The sequence below is a fragment of the Equus caballus genome, chromosome 11, assembly GCF_041296265.1.
Source record: "Equus caballus isolate H_3958 breed thoroughbred chromosome 11, TB-T2T, whole genome shotgun sequence".
Classification (NCBI taxonomy): Eukaryota; Metazoa; Chordata; class Mammalia; order Perissodactyla; family Equidae; genus Equus; species Equus caballus.
In genome coordinates, this window is record NC_091694.1 from 22,357,229 (window position 1) to 22,384,475 (window position 27,247).

At 42.1% G+C, this 27,247-nt stretch overlaps 2 protein-coding genes across 7 annotated transcripts in view; one reads left to right on the forward strand and one right to left on the reverse strand.

Moving 5' to 3' along the window:
* Positions 1–27,247, reverse strand: part of WIPF2 (WAS/WASL interacting protein family member 2) — a 43,055-nt gene that overhangs the window by 5,746 nt on the left and 10,062 nt on the right. For 5 of the 6 annotated variants that reach the window (XM_014740606.3, XM_070227341.1, XM_070227343.1 and 2 more), the window contains 5 exons: positions 16,290–16,421; positions 10,027–10,159; positions 9,203–9,319; positions 8,203–8,859; positions 825–1,034 (listed from right to left, as the gene is read on the reverse strand). In XM_014740606.3, the coding sequence (XP_014596092.1) occupies positions 825–1,034; positions 8,203–8,859; positions 9,203–9,319; positions 10,027–10,159; positions 16,290–16,352 (1,180 nt within the window). In that variant the 5' untranslated portion in view covers positions 16,353–16,421. Of the gene's footprint in view, positions 1–824; positions 1,035–8,202; positions 8,860–9,202; positions 9,320–10,026; positions 10,160–16,289; positions 16,422–16,525; positions 16,576–27,247 lie in introns of all 6 variants that reach the window. The other variant, XM_070227344.1, reaches the window with a different exon arrangement.
* On the forward strand, positions 2,726–3,249 carry LOC111775648 (small EDRK-rich factor 2-like). The gene has a single exon (XM_070227347.1). The coding sequence runs from the start codon at positions 2,786–2,788 to the stop codon at positions 2,963–2,965; it is 180 nt and encodes a 59-aa protein (XP_070083448.1). The 5' UTR covers positions 2,726–2,785; the 3' UTR covers positions 2,966–3,249.

The window sequence follows — 27,247 nt, forward strand, 5'->3', positions numbered from 1 at the left end:
GAGCCATCCCATGACCCCCACTCCCACTTTCCACAGCCCCTCTACAGGAAGGCTCAAATCTTCTAGTTGTATAGCTCGATCACATTCCAAAGGACATATCTTCAAAGCAAAAACTCTGGTCCACCTAATAGGAACAGACTAGAGCAGGGGCAGAGAAGAGTCAACTATAAAAGAATCTAGAGTGTTAGGGCTGACAGAGGCCATATAGATCTTTCCAGGGGTCCTCAACAGAGGGTCTAACATACCCTCTGGACAACCTTTGCCTGGGGCTCCATCCAGGATCTAATGAATTAGAATCTCTTAGGTGTAGCCCAAGCTTCATTTACAACTTTGGAAAATTTAAGCTGATACACTCATAATCTAGTCAACCTCCTTGTTTCACAGATAGGGAAGTGACTTCCTCAAAGTAACCCAACTAGTTAGTAGCTTTGGATTACTAGATAAATGTTGTGCACAGTGTTTAGTTTTGTTTTTAAAGGGCCAGAAAGGAGCTCTTCTTCCTAAGAGAATACATAAGTCCTATCTGAATAATCCTAAAGAGGATAAGTCTCTGACCTAAAAGCTAACCACAGATATGGGTGGCTTTAGAGTTAGCACGACACTTGCTGATTTTACTTCAATCTTTTCCAAAGCCTATTCCATGCCTAGAATTCGCATACGGAAAGGGATGTCAATAAACAGGGCCTGGAAGTCTGAGGTGAAGTCAGGAGAGGAACAGCTGTGAATGGAGGATACAGAGTGATCATCCCACTCTACAGTAGCCACTGGAATTAGCAACGTCACCACTGGAACTATGAGACTAAAACAGCGAACTAGCTACTCACCCAAGAAAGATCGAACAGTGGTAATTGAATCTCTGTGGCCATTCCTCAGGGGTGGTGGAGGAGGAGGGGGTGGCCCAGCTGGCGTCCTGGAGGGCGGAGGTGGGGGCTTTCCTCGGCTCAGGGGCTCTGACCCATGCATTCGGTATGGTGGCGGGGGAGGAGGAGCGTCCCTGGCACCATTTCGGATCATGGGTGGAGGGGGTGGAGGAGCTGCAATTAAAATCCAGAGCAGTTAGGTTTGGATGTAGAGATGGTGAGGAGTAGAGGGATTTGAGAGACACGGACTAAAAGAGTGCCTGGGTGCTTTCCCAAAGAACTGGGCTCTGTGAGCCTCTGTGCAGCATGTTAAATAGCGTATTCACACTCCTCTCATCCCCACTTCTTTAACAGCATCACTATTCTTCCAGAAACCGAAGTTCAGGATAAAGGTATGACCCTTTTTCATTTCCCATGAGAAGTCAGTCAGGAACTCTACCTATTTTTTTTTTTTTTTTTTTTTGCTTTTCCTCCCCAAATCCCTCCAGTACACAGCTGTATATTTTAGTTGTGGGTCCTTCTAGCTGTGGCACGTGGGACACCGCCTCAACATGGCCTGAAGAGCAGTGCCACGTCCATGCTCAGGATTCGAACCAGTGAAATCCTGGGCTACCGAAGCTGAGGGTGTGGACTTAACCACTCTGCCACGGAGCCGGCCCCTCTACCCATTCTTGATGACTTTTTTCCTGCTTTTCCATGCCTTCCTCCACAGTTCAGGGTCTTCTCATATTTAGCCTGTTCCACTGCAAAAAGCCTCCCAAATGTTCTCTTGGCTTCTAATCTCTTACCTTTCCAATCCATTCTGCATACCACCAACTCACTAATCTCCCCAAAATAACTTGCCCAAACTTTTTCAAGGCCTTTGCATTTCCTACATCCCCAACTGGGTCTCATCCAATTATCCTCCTTTTTTACACTGTAACCTCCCCATCGGTCAGCCTGATCTCACCTTCTCTTATTCCTTTCTTAATTCCTAGGCTGGGCTGGGTAGCCTCTTCTGCACTTCCACTGTCGCCTCTGTAACTCTCTACCACTCTGCTATACTGAATTATAATTATTCATTACATGTGCTTCTTTCCCAGTACACTGTGTGTATTCCTTAAAGTCAGAGCAGTGTCCATTCACTGGTGTTCCCAAGCTTAGCCGAATGTACAGCACAAGGGAAGTACCCAAACGACGTTTGCTGAATAAACCAAATTAGATATGTTTTGCTCTTGTGACTCCCTCACAATACTCTGAAATAGCGTGCCTCTTCCCTTACTACCAAATCCTACCTATCCTTTAAGGTTCAACTCAAGTCCCATCTTCTCCAGGTTTTCCCAAAGCAATCCACTCTATTCTGAGCCCCTCCTTCTTTGCTCTCCCACACCATATATAGGTTACGTCACTTATTCTAGCATTTAATAGCACAGACTAAAATGAAATACATTTGAGGAAGTTACGTTTCTCCAAGGAAAGTCATGTTGCTCAAAAAAATTGGCAATACCTCTTTTGGAACTGCCTGCAAACCCAGTTCATCAGACAGATCCATAAATATTATTATATGATAGCTAGACATCTCTGAGGTCGCCCCACCAACAACAACAAAAATATTCGTACCTACGTCTGACTCTGCTTTTTGGCCATTTTCAAAAGTCACATTCATCCATAAAAGAGAAAACTTTGCCACCAAGTTGGAGGTAATGTCAAAAGCCTATTTGAAGAAATGGCGGCATCATTGGAATAGGTTCTAATGTGTTTAAGTTGTATTACTTCTATGCTCTACATTAACAATAACAGTAGCTACCACTTGTTTGGTATCCATTATGTTCCAGGCACTCTCCTGGGTGCTTTATATGCATTAAATCTTAAAAAATTCTGGGGCCTGCAACGTCGGACTGAACGAGGGGACGCAAGAGAGGCAGGCCGGAGCCACTGCCGTCGCCATGACGCGCGGTAACCAGCGCGAGCTCGCCCGCCAGAAGAATATGAAAAAGCAGAGCGACTCGGGTAAGGGAAAGCGCCGAGATAACGGGCTTTCTGCTGCCGCCCGCAAGCAGAGGGACTCGGAGATCGTGCAGCAGAAGCAGAAAAAGGCAAACGAGAAGGAGGAGGAACCCAAGTAGCTTTGTGGCTTCGTGTCCAACCCTCTTGCCCTTCGCCTGTGTGCCTGGAGCCAGTCCCACCACGCTCGCGTTTTCTCCTGTAGTGCTCACAGGTCCCAGCACCGATGGCATTCCCTTTGCCCTGAGTCTGCAGCGGGTCCCTTTTGTGTTTCCTTGCCCTCAGGTAGCCTCTCTCCCCCTGGGCCACTCCTGGGGGTGAGGAGGTTACCCCTTCCCAGTGTTTTTTATTCCTGTGGGGCTCACCCCAAAGTATTAAAAGTAGCTTTGTAAGTCAAAAAAAAAAATTCTTACAGTCACCCCTGCAAAGTACGTGGTATTGTCTCCACTTCACAGATGAGGAAACTGGGACTCAGGTTGTCTAAGGTCACAGAACTAATACAAACAGACGCAGCACATGTCTGCTCTTCCCCTCCCCCACACTGCTCTTCCATAACTGCCACAAGTATTATGTATCTTATCTCCCCAACAAATTTACAGCCCAGTGAGAAGGCAGTGCATCTTTTGGTACCTAGGCCATGTCCAATAAATAGTTGTTACCTAAATAGTACATGGAGAGACTACTTGGCGTAACAGACAACACCATTTTAGTAATAAAAGTACATCTTATTATTCTTCCTGAATTACTATCAGAATCTCTACAGAGTGACTACAGTTAAGCATGTAACAGTAATGGGATGATGCATATATATAACGGGTCCAGCACTGCAGGCTAAAAAATTTTAGTTTTTGCTTCCTATAAGACACACCCAAAATGTCAACTCTCCCTCACTCTTTTTTTTTTTTTTAAAGATTTTATTTTTTTCGTTTTTCTCCCCAAAGCCCCCTAGTACATAGTTGTATATTCTTCATTGTGGGTCCTCCTAGTTGTGGCATGTGGGACGCTGCCTCAGCATGGTTTGATGAGCAGTGCCATGTCCGCGCCCAGGATTCCAACCGATGAAACACTGGGCCGCCTGCAGCGGAGCGCGTGAACTTAACCACTCGGCCACGGGGCCAGCCCCTCTCCCTCACTCTTTTTAAGGTCTCTTTAAGTATGTACAGTGGCCATTAGAGGCAATAATTAAAGAGAAATCTCCTTAACACCTCCCAGCAGCTCTCTGAGCCTTGTTTTCATTCCAAATCTGCCCAAACCAAAGGTCTTTCAGGTCATCCTCAAAATATCTCCCTAAAACCCAGATTTCTCAGGATCCTAAGAGCTTGTCTGTATTCCCAGGGCAGGGCAAGACAGAGTAAGGCAGACAGAATTAGCTAGGCTCAAAAGGATACCAGCTGGACACTTGGCAGGTGGCAGTGATTAAAGCCAACCTGGACCGGCAAAACAGAGCAGGGCCAGTCATCCCAACCAGGTTCCACCATCTCCAGTAAGTTTCTGAGCTCTTTGCCATATCCAGTTTTAAGACTGTTTCAAGTGACAGAATCAGAACCCAAGACCCTAAGAAACCAGTTTGTAAAAAAACCTCGGGGTGGGAGATCACCTTTTGTACTCTAAGATAAACCCAATTTTGAGGAAAGCATGATGGTATTGATTCTTTTGAAAAGAAAAAAATTCCTTTAAAAATAGACAGTGTAGGGGCTGGCCCAGTGGCATAGTGGTCAAGTTCGCACGCTCCACTTCAGTGGCCCGGGGTGCACAGGTTCGGATCCCAGGTGCATACCTAGTGCTGCTTATCAAGCCATGCTGTGGCAGGCGTCCCACATATAAAATAGAGGAAGATGGGCACAGATGTGAGCTCAGGGCAAATCTTCCTCAGGAAAAAAAAAAAGATAGTGTTTTACTCTCCAAAGGAAAAAATTCAGGAAACAAACTCTATGAACCAATAATGTGGGATTTCTTTGGTCCCTACGTACCCTGAAAAGACAAAAGACTCCATACTCTTTCAAATGTAAATAATTCATATGAAAACAAAAGTATATTATCACATAATATTGTCATAACATTATTTAATAACAGAGATAAGTCCATGAACTACCTGGAAGTCCTTTGCATAAAACCACTCACATTCATCAGTATACTACAAAGCACTTTCATATATACTTTGATTTACAACCACCTCTGAAAGTACTATGAACACCATTTTACAGATGGGGAAACAAACTCAGAGAATCAGAGTAATCTTCCCAATGTCACACAACAAAGAGAGCCAATACTCAAAAGATCTGACTAAAATAACTCAATTTCTTTCCAGTGTGTCATTCTTAAGAATTGCTGCTCTGGTTACTGACGAGGAAAGCAGACTGAGGCCTCTACCAGCCCTCAAAGTTGGAGATGCCCAACAGACAGAAGAACAGGGTTCATAACTTCACATTTTCCTAAAGAAAGAACTGAGAAATGGAAAGCAAGAAGTACGGAGACATTTAAAACTACTCAGTTCAATGCAGAGAAATTACATTTTTCTCCACTTCTAGTCCTGGATAGCGTTGGAAAGATATGGGCACTGCTCGGATAAAGGGTCTTTCAAAAATCCCTAAGTTAAAATCAAAAAACTTGATTTTAACTTTTTTTTTAAAAAAAGTTAACAAAAGTTAACAAAAGTTAAGGTGGTGCAGTGGTTAAGTTTGCACATTCCACTTCAGTGGCCCGGAGTTTGCTGGTTCGGATCCCGGGTGCGGACATGGCACTGCTTGGCAAGCCATGCTGTGATAGGTGTCCCACAGATAAGGTAGAGGAAGATGGGCACAGTTGTTAGCTCAGGGCCAGTCTTCCTCAGTAAAAAGAGGAGGATTGGCTGTGGATGTTAGCTCAGGGCTAATCTTCCTCAAAACGAAAAAATAATAATTTTAAACCTAAACTTTGTAGAATCAAAGTCCACTTTAGGACTGTATCCTTACAGCTAAAGCCAGGGAGACACGGGATCAGGAACACAGCAGGCTACTGCACAAGTGCCTTATGTTAGACTGCCAGCTCCTACACTACAAATCTCTATGTACCTAACCAAGCAGCAGGACAAGTTAATGCGCTTTTAATACAGGCTTCTTGAGGACAGAACTTCTTAATCAATGATCTATACCTGCAGAGACTGATTGTTTAAAATAAAAGCTCAAAAGCCATTTGTGGAAGGTGTGGCTCAAAGCCCAATGATACAAGAGGATATGGAAGCCAAAATTCCTGGTTCTAAGAAGGCCCTAGACAGCCGTCATGGTCTCCTTCACCCTCTAATTTGTCATGCTATTTTGTAAAAAGATTATACAACCTCGTCTACCTTTTCTAGGGTTCCTTAATCCCCTCCTCACCCATTTTAGGGCTATGGCCCATTGTTACAATCACTCCCTTACACACTCCCTTGCCCAACTCTCCCCTAAAAAATGCTAACCCTGGTTAAATACAACTCTGCCCCTACTCAGTACCTGCACATGCACAGCTGAACACACACCTCACTTTAAATGTATGGTCCCTAATCTCGAGTGGCCCTTCCTGTGGCTGGTTATCCTAGTACACTTCCCTACTCCATTCACTCTCGCACACTTCCAGATGACCACTTCATGCCCTTTTCTCTCTCTCACATCTCCCTCTTCTTCCCTTCCCTCATTCACAGCAGATGTCTTTGCTATCACACCAAGAAAACAGAAGCAAATCAGAAGAAACCTTCCACATGCTCCTATCACTACGTCCACCTACCCACTTGCTTCTATGCCTCTATGCTTTGCCTTCCCTCCTGTTACCACAGAAGAACTATCTGTGTTCTTATCTAAGATCAACCCCTTATCTATGAATCAGATTCCATTCCTTCTTGCCTCCTCAAGGACATTACTCAGGAAATTTTCCCCCTCTCTACTGGATCATTCCACCAGTATACAGATGGTGAAGTCTCTCTCCTCTTGGAGGGGGGGACCCAATCTTCAATCCCACATCCTTCTCCAGCAACCATTCATCTGCACCCCCACTCCCCTCTACAGCAAACTCCCTAAGGGATGTCTATATTGCTATCTCCAATTCCTCTTCTCCTATCCCTGCGTTCTTGAGCCCATCCCAATTAGACTTCCATGATCACCCTTCCTCTACCATTCTACTAAAACTACTCAAAAGGGTCCCATGTTGTTTGGGGGTCCCTCAAAAAGACTCCCCTGTTGCCAAGATCAATGTCATTCTTAGTCTTCAACTTACCTGACTCATCTGCAGCACTGGACACAGTTGATCACTCACTCTATCTTGGAGTTTTTCCATCACTCTCCTGGTGTCCCTCCCTCCTTCCTCACTAGAGACTCTTTCTCAGCTTCCTCTGCTTGCTGTTCTTCACCTCTGTGACCTCAGGTCTCAGATCTCCTCTCTATTTATATTCACTTCCTAGGTGATCTCACCCAGTATGTGGCTTTCAATATCATTCAAATTTCTCTCTCTAGCCAGACCTCTCATCTGAACTTCCCTTCTGAGTTTGATAGCCAATCACCAATTCAGTATTTCCTCTTGGATGCCTAACAGGTATCTCAAATTTGACTTGTTCTCCCTTCCCCCAAACCTGCTGTGGTCCTACCCACCTGCCCAGTTTATTGCAACAGCCTCCTAAGTGGTCTCCTTTTGCCACCTTTGTCCTCCTGCAAGTCTGTTCTCAACGCAGGAGCTAGTGATCTTTTGAGAAGGTCAATCAATCCTACTCCCCTATTCCAACCCTTCCAGCGGCTCCTTATCTCACACAGAGTACAACCCAAAGTCTTTACAAAGTCCTACAATGTTCTCCCATGGAAATCTAGCTCTTTGACCTCCGAGTCCCGACACTCTCCCTCTCCCTCATTCTAGTCCTGCCACAATGGTCTCCTTGCTGTCCTCAGTCTCATGGCCTTTGCGTTTGCTTTCTCAATGCCTGCTTAGCTTACTCCCTCACTTTCTTCAGGTCTTTGCCAAACTGTCACTTTATCAGTAAGCCCTTCCCTGACCCTACTTCACTCCCCACCTCTGCAACTGAAAATATCATCACTCCATCCCCACCCTAGTATATCCTAATCCCCTTCTCTGCTTTGTATTTCTCTAAAGCACCTACATACTATGTATTTACACATTTTTTTACTAATTTATTTGCTTGACTGTCCAAGAGAACAGGAATTTTTTGTCTTTTCTATTTATTGCTGTTTCCCTAACAACACAGTCCAAACACATAAAAAGGCACTCAATAAACCTGATGAATGAGTAAGTGAATTCTTATTCTCTTCAGTCACTGAAGGAGAGCTTTGGGGAAAAGGTTGAAGAGAAAAGATAAACTCAACTTTCTGTAAGAAAGGGAAAAAAGGTGCCTCCAGGCACTTACCTGCTCCCCGACTGGGAGGGTCTCGGGCTGGAGGAGGAGGCCTATTACTCTGTAAAGAAGGGGAAGCTGAGGTGGGTGGAGGAGGTGCCAGGCCTCTGACAGGCCCTGCTGTCTTCCTATGCAAAGAATTGTGTCTCTGTGGCAGCTCAGGGGCTGACTCATTAGTGGGACTGGAGGGTCCATTGGGGACCCCAGGAGGCTGGCGGTAAGGCGGAGGAGGAGGGGCCAGAGACTGGCCACTTGGTCCCGTTCTGATATTCACAGGGGAAGGAGGTGGTTTGACTGGGGGTGGAGCAGGAGGTCCCTCTCGACCAGGGTGAAGCCTTTGTCCAGGCGTGGGCGGCAAGGGTTTCTCTCTGTTGTAGGCTGGGGCTTTGTTGCTGTGCATAGGCAGAGGTGTAGAGGGTGCATTGGCACGCCGCCCTGGGGGTGGCGGAGGAGGAGCAGAGGAGCTGTGCTTCATGCCCGTACTGCTGGTAGTATTAGGCCGGGAGAGGTCTGGTAATGAGGGTCTCTGCATCCGGGGCAGTTCTGGGAGAGAGGCTCGGCTGTTGTCAGTATCATCTTGAGGGCGCCCGCTGGCTGTAGACACTGGAGGCCTTGGAGCAGCAGCTCGAGAACTGGGGACCTGTAGAGCTGGCTTACCAGCTAGGTTCTCTACAAACACACCAGACAGCACTGGGTCAACAGAGCCAGATATATGTTGGTCAGTATCCCTACTTCACCCAGCCTCCTAGAGCAATCAGCACGGTAGCAGGGAAAGTACCTGTATAGTTCTGGGTTTTAATCTGGTTTTAGGCTCAGGGCCCATTAACAAATACTGCTGATATAAGCTGAATACATTTTTATTTAATTCCTCAGCTTTTGCTTTATTCCATTCTATAACTCCTCCCCTCCTTCCTTGCCTCCTTCCTACCACCTCTACCACACTCCTCAACCCCAAATGGCTCACTTGGGACCAGTCAGAAATTAATGTGCCAAGAAAGTACTTATGAGGTACCTGAAACATCCTTGGCTCCCACAGGTCGGAGCTTTGGCACCCCTCCTTGGAAGAGACCTCCCTTGGGCTGCAGGGTAGCTGTTCCAGAGCCGTAACCACCACTGCTTCCTTTGGGTTCTGGAAAGCATACCATTAGGGTTTTCACTTCATATGCTCTGAGCTGATGACCAAGTCAATTCTGAGGAGAAATCCCTCCTCTATCTGGGCTTTAATTTGCAAACAAAGCAATCTTGCTTTTGCCTTCCCATTAATAAATAAAGGCTAGGCCACTGCTCCACAACTTCACGTGGAGATGAAACTCCTCACTGTGATGAAAGAGAGACAACAAAAGAAACAAGAGCCAATCTTCCCTTTTTAAGGCAGAGGGATAACCAGGACAAAGACATGTTCGACAGAGTTCTCTGAGCTCTCCTCTCCAAGTACCAGTTGGTAAGGGTGCCAATGACTCAGGGGACCCAGGTGTGAGCAAACTCTCCATAGGCCTATCAGAATGGACACTTGTAGCAATTAGAAAATCATCATTGGCTTTAGCTTAGCAGTTTTTGGGAATGTGGTAGTCTCCCCAGAGAACAGCCAAAGATGTGCCCTAAACAGCACTAATTACAGTAGGAGATAGGAGTCTTAATCCTGAGAATGCTTCCCAAAGGTAAAAAAGAAATTTCTAAGGTATTCAAATGAACAGATAAGAAGACAGGCAAAGAAAACTCTCCCAAAGCACAAAACTCTCCCACTCAAGCCCCAACAATAAATATGACAAGCCAGCTAAGTCTCCAAGTCAATCCTGGGATGCTGGTGGTTCACTAGGAAATGAAGCTTAGACTCACTCTCAAGGATGGGAGCACTCCGATCGTTAATGTTGGTCACCTTCTTCAGCTTGGTTCCTTTGCAGATGTCCTGTAAGAGGGCACCTCGACCCCGCTGTTCATCTCTACTCAGCTTGGGCAGCTCTGTGTTTGCCTGGAGGAAGAGGGAAATATAAGTTCATCCTAAATAGTTCCCTTCATCAAAAGCTTGGGATAAATACCTTAAGCCAAACTGGATTCCATGAGATGCTTCTCTAATCTAATCAGATATATGTGCCAAACGACAGTAACAATGTGCACTATCGCTCTCTATCCTTTTTCTCCTACTGTACCTTCTGTGAAAGTGATCAGTCTCCCTCTTAATCAGCACCTTCTGATAGGAGGCCTATACTACTATTTACTGAGTACCTACGTGCTGGGCTGTGTGTTACAGGCTTTACATCTACCATCATCATCATGATCATCATCATCATCATGATCATCATCATCAGGACAAACATTCATTGAGTCCCTACTATGCCTCAGGCATTGTGCTAAGAACATTACTTGCATTATCTCATTTAAATCTTGCAATATTCCTGTGAGAAAGGTACTATTATCATTATTCATTTGGAAAGTGGGGGCCAAAGGCTGACAGTTTACTAAAGCCATGAATCCCGTAAATAGTAAAGAAAGGATCCAAACCCAGACAGTGACTCTAAAATTCATATCTTATCCCAACTAACATACCTGATTGCCTCCCTATTACTTCAATTTATCCTCTAAACAATGTTATAAAATAGACTGTATTATTCCCATTCCAAAGATGAGGAAACAAAGGTGAGGAAAATTAGCCACATGATTAGTAAATGCAGAGCTGAGATCTGAAGGCTTGTCTGACAACATCAAAGCCCATGTCTTTTCCACTTTCCCTACTGTCTCTTTCAACAACATTCTGTTTCTTTTCAAGTTCTTCATCCTCTACCTACCTCTTAAACGTCATTTCACAGAATTCTATCCTCAGCCTCCATCTAAATATCCCTAAGCAAGCTTATCCAGTCTCAGGGTTTGAATACCACCTATAACCCCCAAAATCTCAAATCTTTATATCTTTTCCCCACTCCTTGATCTGAGCTTTATACCAATATATGCCAATGCCTATAGGACATCTCCAAATGAATATCCTACACATACCTAAATACAACACATCAATACCATGTCCCTTACAAAGTTTTCAAATGTAGAACTTTTTAAATTAAAACACCCAATGGAATCTTTTGGAAACCATTAAAAAATTCCTCTAGGGGCCGGCCCGGTGGTGCAGCAGTTAAGTTCCCACATTCTGCTTTGGTGGCCCGGGGTTCGCTGGTTCGGATCCCAGGTGCAGACATGGCACTGCTTGGCCAGCATGCTGTGGGAGGCGCCCCACATATAAAGTAGAGGAAGGTGGGCATGGATGTTAGCTCAGGGCTAGTCTTCCTCAGCAAAAAGAGGAGGATTGGCAGGTTAGCTCAGGGCTAATCTTGCAAAAAAAAAAAAAATTTCTTCTAAAATCCATCTGGAAGACTAAGTATTTGGAAAAAACTATGAAAATGGTACTTGCACCACTAAAGGCTAGGACCAACTACAACAGGAGCACAGGGACAGACAGCTAGATAAATGGAACACAACAGGAAGTCCATAAGTAAGCCTAGGTCTATATAAGAAATAATAAAAGTATATTTCATCAGTGCAGAAAGCATAGATTACTAAAAACAAGCTGTTAATAACAACTTATTAATTTTTGGAAAAAAACAAAATTAAATCCCTACCTCATAGCTTACTCTCAAATTCTAGCTGAATTATAAAATGTAAATTAAAGATACTACAGTAGTCCCCCTTATCCACAGTTTCATTTTTTTACAGTTTAAGTTACCATGGTCAACTGCAGTCTAAAAATATTAAATGGAAAATTCCAGAAATAAACAATTCATAAGTTTTAAACTGCATGCTGTTCTGAGTAGTGTGATGAAATTTCACGCTATCCCACTCTATCCTGCCTAGTACATGAATCATCCCTTTGTCCAGTGTATCCATGCTGTATATGCTACCCACCCATCTTGGGTTATCAGATCGACTGTTGAGGTATTGTAGTGCTGGTGTTCAAACAACCCTTATTTTACTTAATGATGGCCCCAAAGTGCAAGAGTAGTGATGTCGGCAATTCAGATATGCCAAAGAGAAGTTATTGTTGTTAATCTCTTACTGTGCCTAATTCATAAATTAAACTTTACCATAGGTATGTATGTATAGGAAAAAACAGTATATAGAGTTCAGTACTATCGTGATTTCAAGTATCCACTGGGGGTCTTGCAACATATCCCCTGCACATGAGGGGGGGATTAATGTATATTAAAAAATTAGGTAAGGGGAAGGACACAACTGAAAGGAAAGCATGACAACTAAAATACAGGAAAAGATTGACAGACTTGCCTATTACAAACTATTTACTTAGGAATATAAGTAAATAAGCAGATGACATACGGGAAGGAAAAATCACATGTGACGAATGTAACATACGACAGACACAAAGGTAGTGTCCTAAATCTGTAGAGCATTAACATATAAATATGACTTATGAATCAATAGGATAACAAGCAAAGAATATGAACAATACTGCATAAAAGAAATCAAAGAGCCAGCAAATATGAAAAAATTTTTCAATTACAATAAAAAATGCAGGCTAAAACACAGTATCATTATTTACCAATGAAACTGGTAAAAGTTAAAATTGTAACTAAAGAGACTGCTAGCTTCATGAAGGCAGGGTCCACCGATCACTGTTGTACAGTGCCTAGCACAGTGAGGATATTAAAAAAACGTGTAGAATAAATAACTGTCCTACGGTAGTCAATAAGGATCCAGGGAAACAAGTACTCTTGTACTACCTGGGGTAAGACAAGTTGGGTGATCTTTCCAGAACATAATTTATGTATCAAACACCCTTATAAAGTCTAGCACAAGAATTCTACTTCTAGGAATTAACTTTAAGAAAACTGCAGGCGGCCCAGTGTTTCCTTGGTTTGAATCCTGGGCACGGACATGGCACTGCTCATCAAGCCACGCTGAGGCAGCGTCCCACATGCCACAACTAGGAGGACCCACAACGAAGAATATACAACTATGTACCGGGGGGCTTTGGGGAGAAAAAGGAAAAAAAGAAAATCTTTAAAAAAAAAAAAAGAAAACAATTGGAGCAGTGCACAAAGATGTTAATAATAGCAAAAAGTTTATAATAGCATAAAACTGAAAATAATCTAAAAGTTCAACCAAAAGGAACAATGATGGTATAACCATACAATGGGATGCCAGTTAAGTTCTTAAAGATGTACAAGTAAATATCTTTACGTAGCAGTAAATGTTTAACACAATCAAGTAAGCATAAAACAATATATGCAACATAATTCACTTTCTATTCTATAGAACAGGACCATCAAGAGAACCTATCAAAACTATCTAGGGTAGTTTTGAGAATAAAGTGAAATATAACACTTTTCAAGAGCTTAATTAGCACAGTGCCTGGTGTATAATAGGGGCTCAAAAAACAATACCTAGGTTATTATTTGGAAGAAAAAAGGTACACACATATAGAAAATTTCTGGAAGGATATACACTGATAATAGCAAAAGTTAATTTCAGGTAGTAATTCTTTACATTTATTTGTATTTTCCAGTTTTCCTACAATAAATATATATAACATCTAAAATGTTAACAAAGGTTATAGATAGTTTAACATTTTCTATTTTTATTGGTATTCTCTAATTTTTTCCACATTTTCAGTACAGTAAAAAATGTTCTAATGGTATCACTAACCATTTAATGATATGAGAAGTCATTCACGATGTATTGAGTAAGAAGAGATTAGAAATCAGTATGTATATATAGCATAACCTCTTTTTTAAAAAAGTAGATAGATAAAAGGGAGGGAGGAGAGGAAGGATATATATAAAACTGTTATGAATGGTTGGATTATGGGTAATTGCTCCCTTTTGCTCATCCATAGTTCATAAATTTCTTGAACATATTACTTTTGTAAAGAGAAAAATATTATTAAAATATTACCAAACGTGTCGAAAGTTGAGCTCGTATTCTCTTTGTAAATAGCACCGTCATTCAACCAAGCCCCCAAACTAGAGTCATTCAAATCTCCTTCCTCTCCTCACTCTTCTAGATAGTGCCATCAAACTCTAAGATAAGTGTTTCTCGTCTCCACTCTCCATCCTCACTGCTTTAGTCCAGACCCTTAATTTTCAATTGCAATAGGCTTCTGTCTCTAGTTTCGGCCTCCCTGTCTCCAGTCTCAACCCACAACCTACTCTCCACACTGTTAAGAAAGATCTTTCCAATACAAACTCAACCAGGTTACTCCTGCTGCTGAAATACACACCTTCCTATCATCAGAAGAAGAAAAATCCAAACTCCAGCCCATTCCTCTCCAGCTTCGTCTCTCACCATAGCTCTTCAAGCAATAATCTAAACCTCTAGGTGCTTTCTCAGAAATCAGCACCCTTCCACAGGCTACCTCCTCAACTTCGAATGCCCTCCCTCCCTCTTCTCTTTCTGGCTAAACTCTACCCACCTTTTAAGACTCAGCTCAAGTATCACCTCCCTACTGGAAGCCTTCTCTGACTGCCTCCTCTCCCTCCAACCACTAGGTGAGGTGCCCTTCTTTGTGGCCCTCTTTATCTCTGCATAGCAGAGAATTTGCCTGTTGACTTGTCTGTCTGACCCACTGCACTGGGAGCCTTGAAAACAGAAACTGTCTCATTTCTGGTGATGGTATTACAGATGATTTTTATTTGCTTCTTTTTGCTTATCTGCATATTTTTCCTCTCTTTAATTATATAAATAAGTTATCACTGTAAAAGAGTGAAGCAATATGTAAGCACAGAGTAAAATTACCTGGACTTTCTAACTGTATGCCTAGCCAAGTCCCTGACACATAGTAAGCCCCCAGTAAAAGGCTGTTGAGTAAATCACAATGTAGGGCAGTAATCCAAGAAGTTATAGAGATCGAAGCACAGTCTTTGGGTCCTTGAATGCCACTATAAGTGGAGCAGCTATGCTTTTATCTACTTCACTTATTGCACTTCCACATAAAATTTCATCCAAAAAGGGGGTTCATACATATCCTCAAATAAAATGTCTGAAAACCAGAAGTTAAGGGGAAAAAACAAGTCGGTAGACCTGAACTCTAGTCCTAGTTCTGAAATAAATTAGCTATACAAGTCACTTTTCTTCTTTAGGGAACCATTTCTCATCTGTTAAACACCTCACACACACACAAACACACACTTCCAGGATATTCATTCTCTAAAGTTACTCTTGCTTCTAAATTTTACAAAAATGAGAAAAAGCATCCAGGTTGCTTCTTCTTCATGTGACACTAGATATCACAATCCAGATATAGTACAGTTGGCCCTCTGTATCTGCCATTTCCGCATCAACAGATTCAACCAACCGCTGACTGAAAGGCCTGTGAGGGTTGTGTCTGCACTGAACATGTACAGACTTTTTTCCTTGTCATTATTCCCTAAACAATAGAGTAGAACAACTATTTACATAGCATTTCCATTGTATTAGGTATTATAAGTAATCTAGAGATGATTTAAAGTATATGGGAGGATGTGCACAGGTTATATGCAAATACTATGCCATTTTATATACGGGACTTGAGCATCCTTGGATTTTGGTATCCACGGGGGTCCTGGAACCAATCCCCTGTGGATATGGGGGGACAACTGGAAAAGTGGCTACCTCCTTGGTTCAGAAGCCACACTGCTTTTTTTCCGCCCATTATCGAACCTTTAAGTCTTTTTACTAATATGTTCCATAAACTCCTTTCTTTCTTGATGGTGTATTAGACTTGATGGACTTGGCTGTAAAACTAAGTGATCTGGAGTAGAAGAAAAGGAGATGAAACGGCAGCAAGAAACAAACACCAGGAATTGCCATACCTTTTCTCAAGGATGCCAGAGAAATGACACACTGACCTTTATAAAATAGTTTAGGGGAGAAGCACTAGTTCCCACTCTGATATCACCTGTACAAATCTCCCTTTAGACTGAACCAGGACGAGAAAACTAGATAAGCCACTATGGTTCTAAGATGACCTCTCAGGAATCACAACCTAGTTGATGAGGACAGACTTGACTTGTTAATTCTCCATCGTCCTACACCATATGTCTTTGAGTATGCTGTCTTATACTAGGAAGCCCCAAGTATTCATTGAGGTTTTGAGACAGCCAGGTGGAAGGATTACCTACCTGGTTAAAAGTGGGAGGTGGAGGAGGACCAGGCGGGGGTGGAGGGGGAGGAGGAATTGGCATCCTTGCCCTGCTTGCAGTTGGCACTGCTCTCTCTCCCTTTTAATCTGCAGCTTTAGGTCACTCATATACCTGCAAATGAAACAGAAATTCATGAGAACAACTTTCCCATTAGAGACACTGAGTACCTAGGAGAACTAGAGGACCAGGCATGACAGTAGAGAGAAACTAAGCACCTCATCTCCTAGTTCCACTGGGATACAGTCCAGGGTTTGGTAAACTTTTTCTGTAAAAGGCCAGATAATAAACATTTTAGGCTTTGTAGGCCACACATGGTCTCTGTCACATATTATTGTTTTATTTTGACAAAATTTTTTAGATTAATAAATGTTTATTTTTTAGAGTAGTTTTAGGTTCACAGCAAAATTGAACAGAACATACAGAGGGTACCCATATACCCCACACACAGACACAGCCTCCTCAACTATCTATATCCTGCAGTAGTACATTTGCTACAAGCGATGAATCCACATTGACACCTCATTATCACCCGAAGTCCACAGTTTACATTAGGGTTCACTCTTGGTGTTGTACATTCTTTAGGTTTGGACAAATGTACAATGACAACTACCCACCGCTGCGGTTATCACACAGAATAGTTTTGCTGCCCTAAAAATCCTCTGTGCTCCGCCTATTCATCCCTTCTTCCCCCCTACCCCTGGCAACCACTGATCTTTTTACTGTCTTCATAGTTTTGCCTTTTCCAGAATGTCACATAGTTGGAATCATGTAACATGTAGCCTTTTCAGGTTGGTTTCTTTCACTTATAATATGCATTTAAGTTTCCTCCATGTCTTTTCACAGCTTGATAGCTCACTTCTTTTCAGCCCTGAATAATATTCCATTGTCTGAATGCACCACTGTTTATCCATTCACCTACTGAAGGGCACCTTGGTTGCTTCTAAGTTTTAGCAATTATGGATAAACCTGCTATAAATATCCTCGTGCAAGTTTTTGTGTGGACATAAGTTTTCAGCTCACTCGAGTAAATACCAAGGAGCATGACTGCTGGATCATATGGTAAGCCTATATTCTGTAATAAACTGCCAAACCATCTTCCAAGTGGCTACACCATTTTGCACTCCCACTGGCAATGAACAAGAGTTCCTACTGCTTCACATCCTTATCAGCATTTGGTGTTGGCAGTGTTTTAGATTCTGGCCATACAGGTGTGTAGTGGTATCGCATTGGGTTTTTTGTCTTTGTTTTTTTTGAGGAAGATTAGCCCTGAGCTAACCTGCCAATCCTCCTCTTTTTGTTGAGGAAGACTGGTCCTGAGCTAACATCTGTGCCCATCTTCCTCTACTTTCTATGTAGGACACCTGCCACAGCATGGCTTGACAAGCAGTGCATAGGTCTGCACCCAGGATCCAAACCTGCGAACCCCGGGCCACCAAAGTGGAACATTCGAACTTAACTGCTGAGCCACTAGGCCGGGCCCTGGTATCTCACTGTTTTAATATGCAATTCCCTGATGACATATGAAATTGAACATCTTTTCATAAGCTTACTTGCTTGCCATCTATATATCTTCTTGGTGAGGTGTCTGTTCAGGTCTTTTGTCCAGTTTTTAAATGGGCTGCTTGTTTTCTTATTGTTGAGTTTTAAAAGTCATTTGTGGGGGTCGGCCCGGTGGCGCAGCGGTTAAGTGTGCACGTTCCGCTTCTGGTGGCCCGGGGTTTGCCGGTTCGGATCCCGGGTACGGACATGGCACTTGGCAAGCGGTGCCACATCCGCACCCGGGATCCGAACCGGCAAACCCCGGGCCACCAGAAGCGGAACGTGCACACTTAACCGCTGCGCCACCGGGCCGACCCCAAAGATGCCTTCTTAAAATAGGCTCAATTCAAATGCCAATTTCAAAATAGATCCATCCAAAAAAAATCACCTTCATCAGGTGATAGACTTTAGTGTTGACAACCGGCAATGGCCTTCAATCTTTCTTCTGCTTCTATAAGGACTGCATGTATGACACGCTCCTATCAGTGACATTTAGCATACAATGGTACACAACAGAAGAGTATTATCATTTCTCATTTTACAGGTGAGGACAACAAAGCTCCAGGAATGGCAATGCACGCATGCTCATTAGAAAGACTGACTGAGGGGCCAGCCCCATGGCCGAGTGGTTAAGTTCACGCACTACGCTTCGGCTGCCCAGGGTTTCACCGGTTTGGATCCTGGGCACGGACATGGCACTGCTCATCAGGCCATGCTGAGGCGGCGTCCCACATGCCACAACTAGAAGGACCCACAACTAAAATATACAACTATGTACCTGGGGATTGTGGGAGAAAAAGTAGAAAGAAAAAAAAAAAGACTGACTGATCTAAGGGCAACCGCCCAAGACCGCTCAGGAGTAAACTGCAGAGTTAGGACTCAAACCTAGGTCTTCTGATCCCTTTCTATTTCGCTAATCACTACGAACAACATCTCTACTAGAAACTGGTTTGGTTTAGCAATTTTCTACTATTTTTCCCCAAATGGAAATTCACCCCATTCCAAATTTCTACCTTAGTGAGGGAATACAAACAGCTCTCTTTCTGTTCCAAGAGCAGCCCAACTTATGTAAATTTAAATTCATACAACTTTCCTTTCCCTTTATTCAAACCAATTTAGTATTGATACTTAGAATCAGTAATCCAACGCAGAGTGCTGTTTCGAGAACTGCTTTTAGTTAAAGACAAATGAACCAAAAATAGTTTATAAAGTTTTATGACAGAAAGACAAATTTTAGTGACCAATTTTTAATCCAAAGACAAATTCAGGCCTTCTGGAAACACTGTCTATTAAAATTGTAAGATTCTTACATTCCTGAGGTTAAACCTGAGATTAAACTTAAAAAGAAAAAAAGAGGACCAGCCTCGTGGCCTAGTGGTTGAGTTCGGCACCCTCTGCTTCAGTGGCCTGTGTTCGTGGGTTTGGATCACGGGCACCCTACACCCCTCATGAGCCATGCTATGGCAGCAACCCATATATAAAATAGAGGAAGACTGGCACAGAAGTTAGCTCAGGGCTAATCTTCTTAAGCAAAAAAAAAAAAGGGGGGGGAGTTCTCTACAGAATTGTTTTTCCTTTCTGATCTATTACATCAGAACTACAAATCTCACCATCTGTGCTCTTCAGAGTCCTTGATTTTCAGAAATATTTTGGGTTGCCTCTAACATCTGCCACTAATCCTCCTCTTTTTGGCTGAGGAAGACTGGCCCTGAGCTAACATCCATGCCCAACTTCCTTGACTTTCTATGTGGGACGCATGCCACAGCATGGCTTGACAAGTGGTGCATAGGTCTGCACTCAGGATCCGAACCAGTAAAGTGGAACATGTAAACTTAACCGACGTGCCACCAGGCTGGCCCCAAGCCCTTCCATCTTAAAAACCACGATATAATAAGCTTTTCACATCCTCAGAAGTTAGTTTCTTTGAAATAAAGATCAGAGAGCATTATTTCAAATCTTCTTGACGTCAAATTTATCACAAAATTCAGAAATAAGTCTTCACAAAACTCAAGCAATGTACTTTTAACAAGTGCTTTCTTCTGTTCTTCAAAAGGCAAAACCTATTTTTCTATTCAATTTCCTAACATTTCATTCCAAATATTCCTAAATTTTTTTAAAGTTAATTTTCCAAATATTCCTAAATTTTAAAAGCAAGAGACTTTCTGAATGCAGAGACATCGACTATTGCTTTTTACATTTAATAAATGAAAAATCGAATTTAGTTGTTGCTTTTTTTCATATATTTAAAAATGATCTAAGAGACATCATAGTTACTACTACAATTTGGGGCCTCTTTTCAAATAGCATTCTGCTGTTAAAAACTCAGGTTTCAATTGCAAGTTATTAAACAAAATTTTTCTTTAATTCTAAATTTTAATGCCATCTACTTTCATGCTAAGAGACCTCAGGTAACTACACTTTCTTTTGATCTCAGCTTTGATTACAGAGTAAATTACAGGTTTTGTATCGAAGTATCCAACAAAATCCCACAGGGGAAAAAAACTGACCTTAAAAAAGTAGGCTGCCTCCCTCAGCAAAGTCTCATGGGCCTTAGTTCCGCCTTACAAGAACCAGTCATATGAACAGGAATTTGGGGTGTCAACAAAAAAATTACAACTTTCTTAAATACATGTTCAGTTCTTTAATATCCTATTAAACCTCTTCCCAACATAAAGAAACACAGAGAGAGGTAAAAGAGACATTTCAAGATCTTCTCTGAAAGACCAATAGCTCTGCCCACCCTGCCTTCTAGATAATCTAGACAGCTGTGTCTTCAAGAGGAAATGGTTCCAGATATTCTCCCAACGGAATTCTTCTGATCCCACAGTTCAAATCAAAAGAAAGCTTTCTAACAGTATCAGAGATGGAACATAAAATGTTTGGCAGAAAGAGAAAGCCAGTTGCTCTAGGACAAAGAAAGTCACATAATAGAGAATGGAGTTTTTGTTTGGTATATTTTAATCCCAGCCAGAAGGAACTCCAGCCTTGCCTAATGTGGCTTCAATAATCCAGGTAGGTGGGGTGGCAAGACTTTCCAAGCACGGACATTAAAAACTCATTGATGAGTCAGCTGTTCACAATCATAAATAAATAAAACCACCAACCCTACAAACCTTCACATCAGACAAGCTCAAAATGAGCAAGTCCATTTTGTACATTTCTCAACCAGGTTTTAGACAAATAGAATGAACAGCAAGAAACCAAGGGTAACTGCAACAAATGAAAATAAAAAGTGAGTGGGTAGGTTTTTGTTAAAACTAGACTCCAAATTCAACAGCAATTTCACCCCATTCTGATGAGCACTTGACGACTACTGACTCAAATACCCCATGACGGCCCATTAGTATAGTTTAGACAGTACCCGGAACTAAGAATTAAACTTGAAAGGAACATTTCATTTATCTATGTCCATTTAACCCAATGAGCTCTTAAGCACAGACCGGACCGTATCTTTCTACAGCTTTTTCCTATTATTTTACAGCACAGAGTAGTTGCTCAATAGTCACTTGCTGAACTGAACAAAAGTAAATTTAAGCTCAGCACTGTCTGAAAGAGCAAGCAAGTCTGAGTGGAGTAAAAAAAGCAACAAAAGAAGGATCAATGTGCCAGAAACAGAAAAGACAGAAGAATGGATAACTACGAAAAGAGGAAAGGAAGAAACACAGGGCTACGTGCAAAGTTCAGTGTTCCAAGAATTTTTAACTTGCTGAGGGGCTGGCCCTGTGGCCGAGTGGTTAAGTTCACATGCTCTGCTTCAGAAGCCCAGGGTTTCACCAGTTCAGATGCTTGGCACGGACCTAGCACAACTCATCAAGCCATGCTGAGGTAGCGTCTCACATAGTAGAACTAGAAGGACCTACAACTAGCATATACAACTGTGAACTAGGGGGCTTTGGGGAGAAGAAAAAGAAAAAAAACAAGATAGGCTACAGACGTTAGCTTAGGGCCAATCTTTAAAAAAAACTTGCTGAATTCATTCATTCATGAATTCATCTACCATGCAATAAATATTTATTGAGCACCCACCACTTAATCCATTCAAAAATATTTACTAAGCACCCACTAGGTGCCAAAGCATTGTTCTATAACAATAATTCTGAGCTGGGGTGATTTTGTTCCCCAGGAGACATTCAGCAATGCCTACAGACTTTTCTTTTTTTTTGAGGAAGATTAGCCCTGAGCTAACTACTGCTAATCCTCCTCTTTTTGCTGAGGAAGACTGGCCCTGAGCTACCATTCATGACCATCTTCCTCTACTTTATATGTGGGACATCTACCACAGCATGGCTTTTGCCAAGCGGTGCCATGTCTGCACCCAGGATCCGAACCAGTGAACCCTGGGCTGCTGAGAAGCAGAACGTGCGCACTTAACTGCTATGCCACCAGGCCGGCCCCCTACAGACATTTTTGATTGTAATGACTGGGGCTGCTACTGGCATCAAGTGAATACAAAACAAGGCTCCTGCTAAACATTCTATAATGCATAGGACAGCTCCCTATGACAAAGAAGTTATCTGGTTCAAAATGTCAATAATGCTGAGGTTGATAAACCCTGTTCTAGAGGCTGAACAAGACAAGTTTCTTGTCTTGTAGCTTACATTCTAGTAGAAGAGATAAACAAGGAAACATATAATCTCAGTATCTCAGTTACTGATAAAAAGAATTTAAGAAAGAGAATCATAAAGGGAGAGTGCAGGAGTATGGTGGAGTATTCTTTTAGATAGGGTTGCAGTGAGGGGGGCTTGCGGGGGGAGGTGGCTCTCCAAAGAAGCCTCTCCATGAGCAGAGCAAGCCCTATGAATATCTGGGATAAGAACATTCCAGAAAGAATGAACAAACAGCAACTGAAAACCCCGAGATGGGAAAGAGTTTGATGTGTGAGAGAACTAGTAAGAAAGTCAGGGTAGCTGGAACACAGTGGGAGGGAGAGTGGTAGGAGATGAAATCTGAGGCCTTACAGGCCAGCCTCCAAATCCAAAAGCAGTATCGTTCTCTATCCAATATGCCTGTAATACCAAAGAAGTCTAAACCAACGAACAGCTTCACACCCAAAGTAAACAACTTCAATCAGTTACCTCATTAATCCCACAGACTGTACTTGATCTCTTGGCTTAAGCACAGCTAGGGACCTAGGTACTAACTGGAAGCCTTCCAGGGTTAAAAGTCACCTGGATAATCTGCCTGCCTGTCCACCTGCCCATCAACTTTGCTCCTGAAAAGAAGTACAGTATGGGGAGGTAGGAGCTCATTATCCCAGTGGCATAATGGTATCCAGTTCCCAGGCCAAAGAATCCCAACATGGGAGAAGAGCCAGGCGCTAAGAGTATCCACATGCCACCCCAGGAGACTACCAAACAGCAGGAACCAAACAGGTTCCTATAATTACGTGGAAACTGATGTCAACACATAATTATGAACACACCTCCATGTGTTGTAGGACAAAATACAGCAGAGGGTTTCTACTAAAGCATTTTTGGTTTCTCTAAAATACAAGGAAACAGATGAGAATAACTTTCATGTTAAACATATTTTACCATCGCCCCTAAAGGCTTTATACAGTTTAAAAATATTCCACAGCCCTCTTCTCTCAATGGAGAAGGTGCTACCCGGCCCCCGAAATTAAATTCAGTCAAACCTCTGGTGAAACAGATTTCTATCATGTGTCAAGATGGAATGAATTAAAATTCCAATGTTACTCCATGAACGGGAAAAAATGATCTTTCCAACTACACGATAAATATTTAAACTGAAAATCCTAGGACTTCTACAACTAAACCTGGATGTTTTACTCTTTACATCAATGATTGTCCACTGTAATAGGCAGCACACAACCCTGGAAGAGAAAAGGAAGGAGGCAGAAGAAAAATATATAACTATATGATGAAATCCTTTCAAATATAATTTCTCCCAATACAACAGCTTTTCCCTCAAACATGACTCTTTCCTCTTGTCCCAGATTATTTTTGAAAAGCCCTAAAAACATAAACCCAGAAGTCTACTTATTCATATACTACTTGATGTGGTAAATATTAGGTACCGTGGGTTATTCCCAGATACAGGGTAACCAGGAAGACAAGTCCTCTCATCTAATGATGGCAAATCAATGAGAAGTCTTCTCTTGTGGTCAATTAAATAACCACAGCTGCAAAGAATGGCTTCATAAGAAAGATAATGAGAGATAAATGCAAGAGCAACTGTAAATTAAATGTCTCAAAATCATGCCAAACAGAGATTAGGGAATGACCTCACCAAACATCCCCAACCTCTACCACATCTCTACCACACTTAGAGCAAAGAGAAAATCCTGTTATCCTGAAAACTGAATATTGGGAAGGTAGGGGAACACGTACAGCAAATAGATAGCAGTAAATCAGTAATAGTTCAAATTTGTGCCTTATAACATAGTCAGCGATCAATAATCAATGACACAATAACTTCAGATTTAGCATTGTTTTGTGACTTAATATGCTCAAACCGTTTCAACGGAACATGTAAAAACATATTAGGGCTATTTCTATAGAGCTGCTCATCTTAGAACGCAAATCAGCTCTATGTCAGAGCCAACACGGTTTCCTCAGGCTGTACAGTCAAGCTCCACATAACAACGTTTCAGTCAACAATGGACTGCCTATACGACGGTGGTCCCATAAGACTAGTACCGTATAGCCTAGGTGTGTAGTAGGCTAGACCATTTAAGTTTGTGTAAGTATACACAATGATGTTCTCACAACGAAGAAATCGCCTAATGATGCATTTCTCAGAATGTGTCCTCGTCATGAAGTGACAGACGACTGTACTTTAGTTAATAACAGCCACAAGACTTCCAAGAACTAAGAACTAGGGTCCTACACTTGGCCTCTACACTACTAAGATAGGTACCATTTGGCTCCTGACCTCCAAGCAATTTATAGAAACCAGGGAGCAGCTGCAAACGTCTCATTTCCAGATGCTTCACAGACTGGCAGTAGAATATACAAGTTTTCCTTTCTAGGCCTAGGGATCTATAATACAAAAAGGAGAAAAGAATATGCCCTTTCATATTGTCAAAGTTAAAAACAAACTTCAAATCACAGTACTTTAACATCGCCAAAAATGATGCTGCACAAAGCCAAGGCAGATAATTAGTACATCTGTTTCAATTTTCCATTTCACCAAAAAAAATTAACAAATTCCTGGATTTGGATGTGAAATGATGCAGAGAGTAGCTCAATGTTCATAACTAATGTTTCCGCCCCACCCACACTTCTCAGGAACCAGTGGATTTAGAAATGTTGGCTAAAAAAATAAAGTCACACAAGGCCAAAGTTATTATTACCATTAGCCAGCATTTAACTAGAGAAGAGAGTTAACCAGATGAAGGACACACATTCTAATTTAAAAATCCAGACCAAAGCTACACAGACTAAAACGCAGTCTGAATACAAAAGTACTATTAGAGGAAGCCTAAAGAGTCTGCCTTGCAGACTTACGACAGCAATAAATGGTTTAGAAGACTCTTCTAAAACAGAGTTTCCAAATTTGCCTGAAGATAAGACATATCCCAGGGCAATTGTTTAAAATACAAACAAACAAACAAATACAAAAAGACTCCTGGGCCCTAATCCAGACCTACTAAAATCAGAAATTTTCCAGGAGAGGGATCTAGGATTCTACATTCAACAAGCACCTTAAGTGATTCCCGGTATTAGGGAAGTCTGGAAAACATTGTTCTAAAGGAACATTAGTAATCAACTACAGAGATATTATCCGAATGGATATCAGCAAGAAAAAGCTGATGAATATGTTGGTTAAACATGAATATGATGCATTTATCAGTGCCCCCTCATAAAATACCATTAAAATTACAGCAAAAGGACTTTTTTTAAAGACATAAACCTAAAAAAAAAGTGAAGAAAATGAGAAAGGAGAGAACAGCAGAAAGAGAGATGTCAAGAAAATTTTGGAAGCTGGAAAGCAGATGCACTAGTGATAAATAACTTCACAGAAAGGAAAAGGCTAAACGCATCAGTGGAAAGAAGCAAGCTGATTCCCATCACAGAATCTCAGAGAAGGTTCAGAAATTAGAGGCACCTGGTACCTTTGTACGAAAGAGTGTAGGAGGAGCTAAAACAGGAGAATCGGTTGAAAGTCTGCAGAAGAAAGAGACTCCTCCATCCCTTCTTTCCCCTCCCCATGCTGCAGGCAGAAGACTGGAGAAGACGAACCACAGGGGAGGGCCTCTGAACCAAGAGATCAGTCACAGCTAAGGGCAGGAGTGCCATACTGAAAATAGGGTATCAAGTGAAAGTCTAACCTTTACTCACCTTACTCACCAATGAGACTTCTCCCCGCTCCCCAGTTCTTTTCTCCCACTTGGCTCCAAAAACACCTGCTGCCAGACTTATACTCTCTAAGCAGGAGACTGGAGAAGTCCTCGCTGAGGAAGCTGACCAGCTGCCAAGTCACCCTAAAGTGGTGCCCACCACTTGATGAGCCAGGGCTCCACACTCAGAGCTTTTTAGTGCCTCATTCTTAAAAATGAACAGATAGGGGCCAACCCAGTGGTGTAGTGGTTAGGTTTGCACACTCTGTGCGGCCCAGGGTTTGCAGGTTTGGATCCCGGGCGCAAACCTAGCACCACTTGTCAAGCCACACTGTGGCAACATCCTGAATAAAATAGAGGAAGATGGGCACAGACATTAGCTCAGCAACAATCTTCCTCAAGCAAAAAGAGGAAGATTGGCAACAGATGTTACTTCAGGGCTAATCTTCCCCAGGCAAAAAAAAAAAAAAGCCAAGAACTATCAGACACTTGAAGAAAACCTCTAACACAAAAGACAGGAATAAAAGTAAACCAACAAAATAGAATTCCTGACCATCTGAAAATTTACACATAAAATTCTGAGAGTAAAAACAGCTCTTGGGGGGCCGGCTCAGTGGCCAAGTGGTTAAGTTCGCACACTCTGCTTTAGTGGCCCAGGGTTTCACTGTTTCAAATCCTGGGCACGGACATGGCACCACTTGTCAAACCATGCTGAGGTGGCATCCTACATGCCACAACTAGAAGGACCCACAACTAAAAATACACAACTATGTACCAGGGGTCTTTGGGAGAAAAAGGAAAAATAAAATCTTAAAAAAAAAAAAACTCTTGAAAATCTAAAAATTGATAGCAAATATTAAAAACACAAAAGTCGAAAGAAAAAGCTAAGGATATCTGAAAACTGAATGAGAAACAAAAAACAAAAAATTCGCAAGGAAAAACAAATTAGAGGACCAGTATAGGAATTTCATCTGAATAATAAGGATTCCCAGAAAGAGAGAGGAGAGAAATAATTATCAAAGAGGGAATACATTATCAAAGAAATAGCACAAGAAAATTTCCCAGGATAGGTGGAAATAAGCTTCAGACTGAAAAG

Excerpts from the sequence above, each read along its gene's own strand:
- LOC111775648 (XM_070227347.1), top strand. The coding sequence starts at position 2,786 with ATGACGCGCGGTAACCAGCGCGAGCTCGCCCGCCAGAAGAATATGAAA.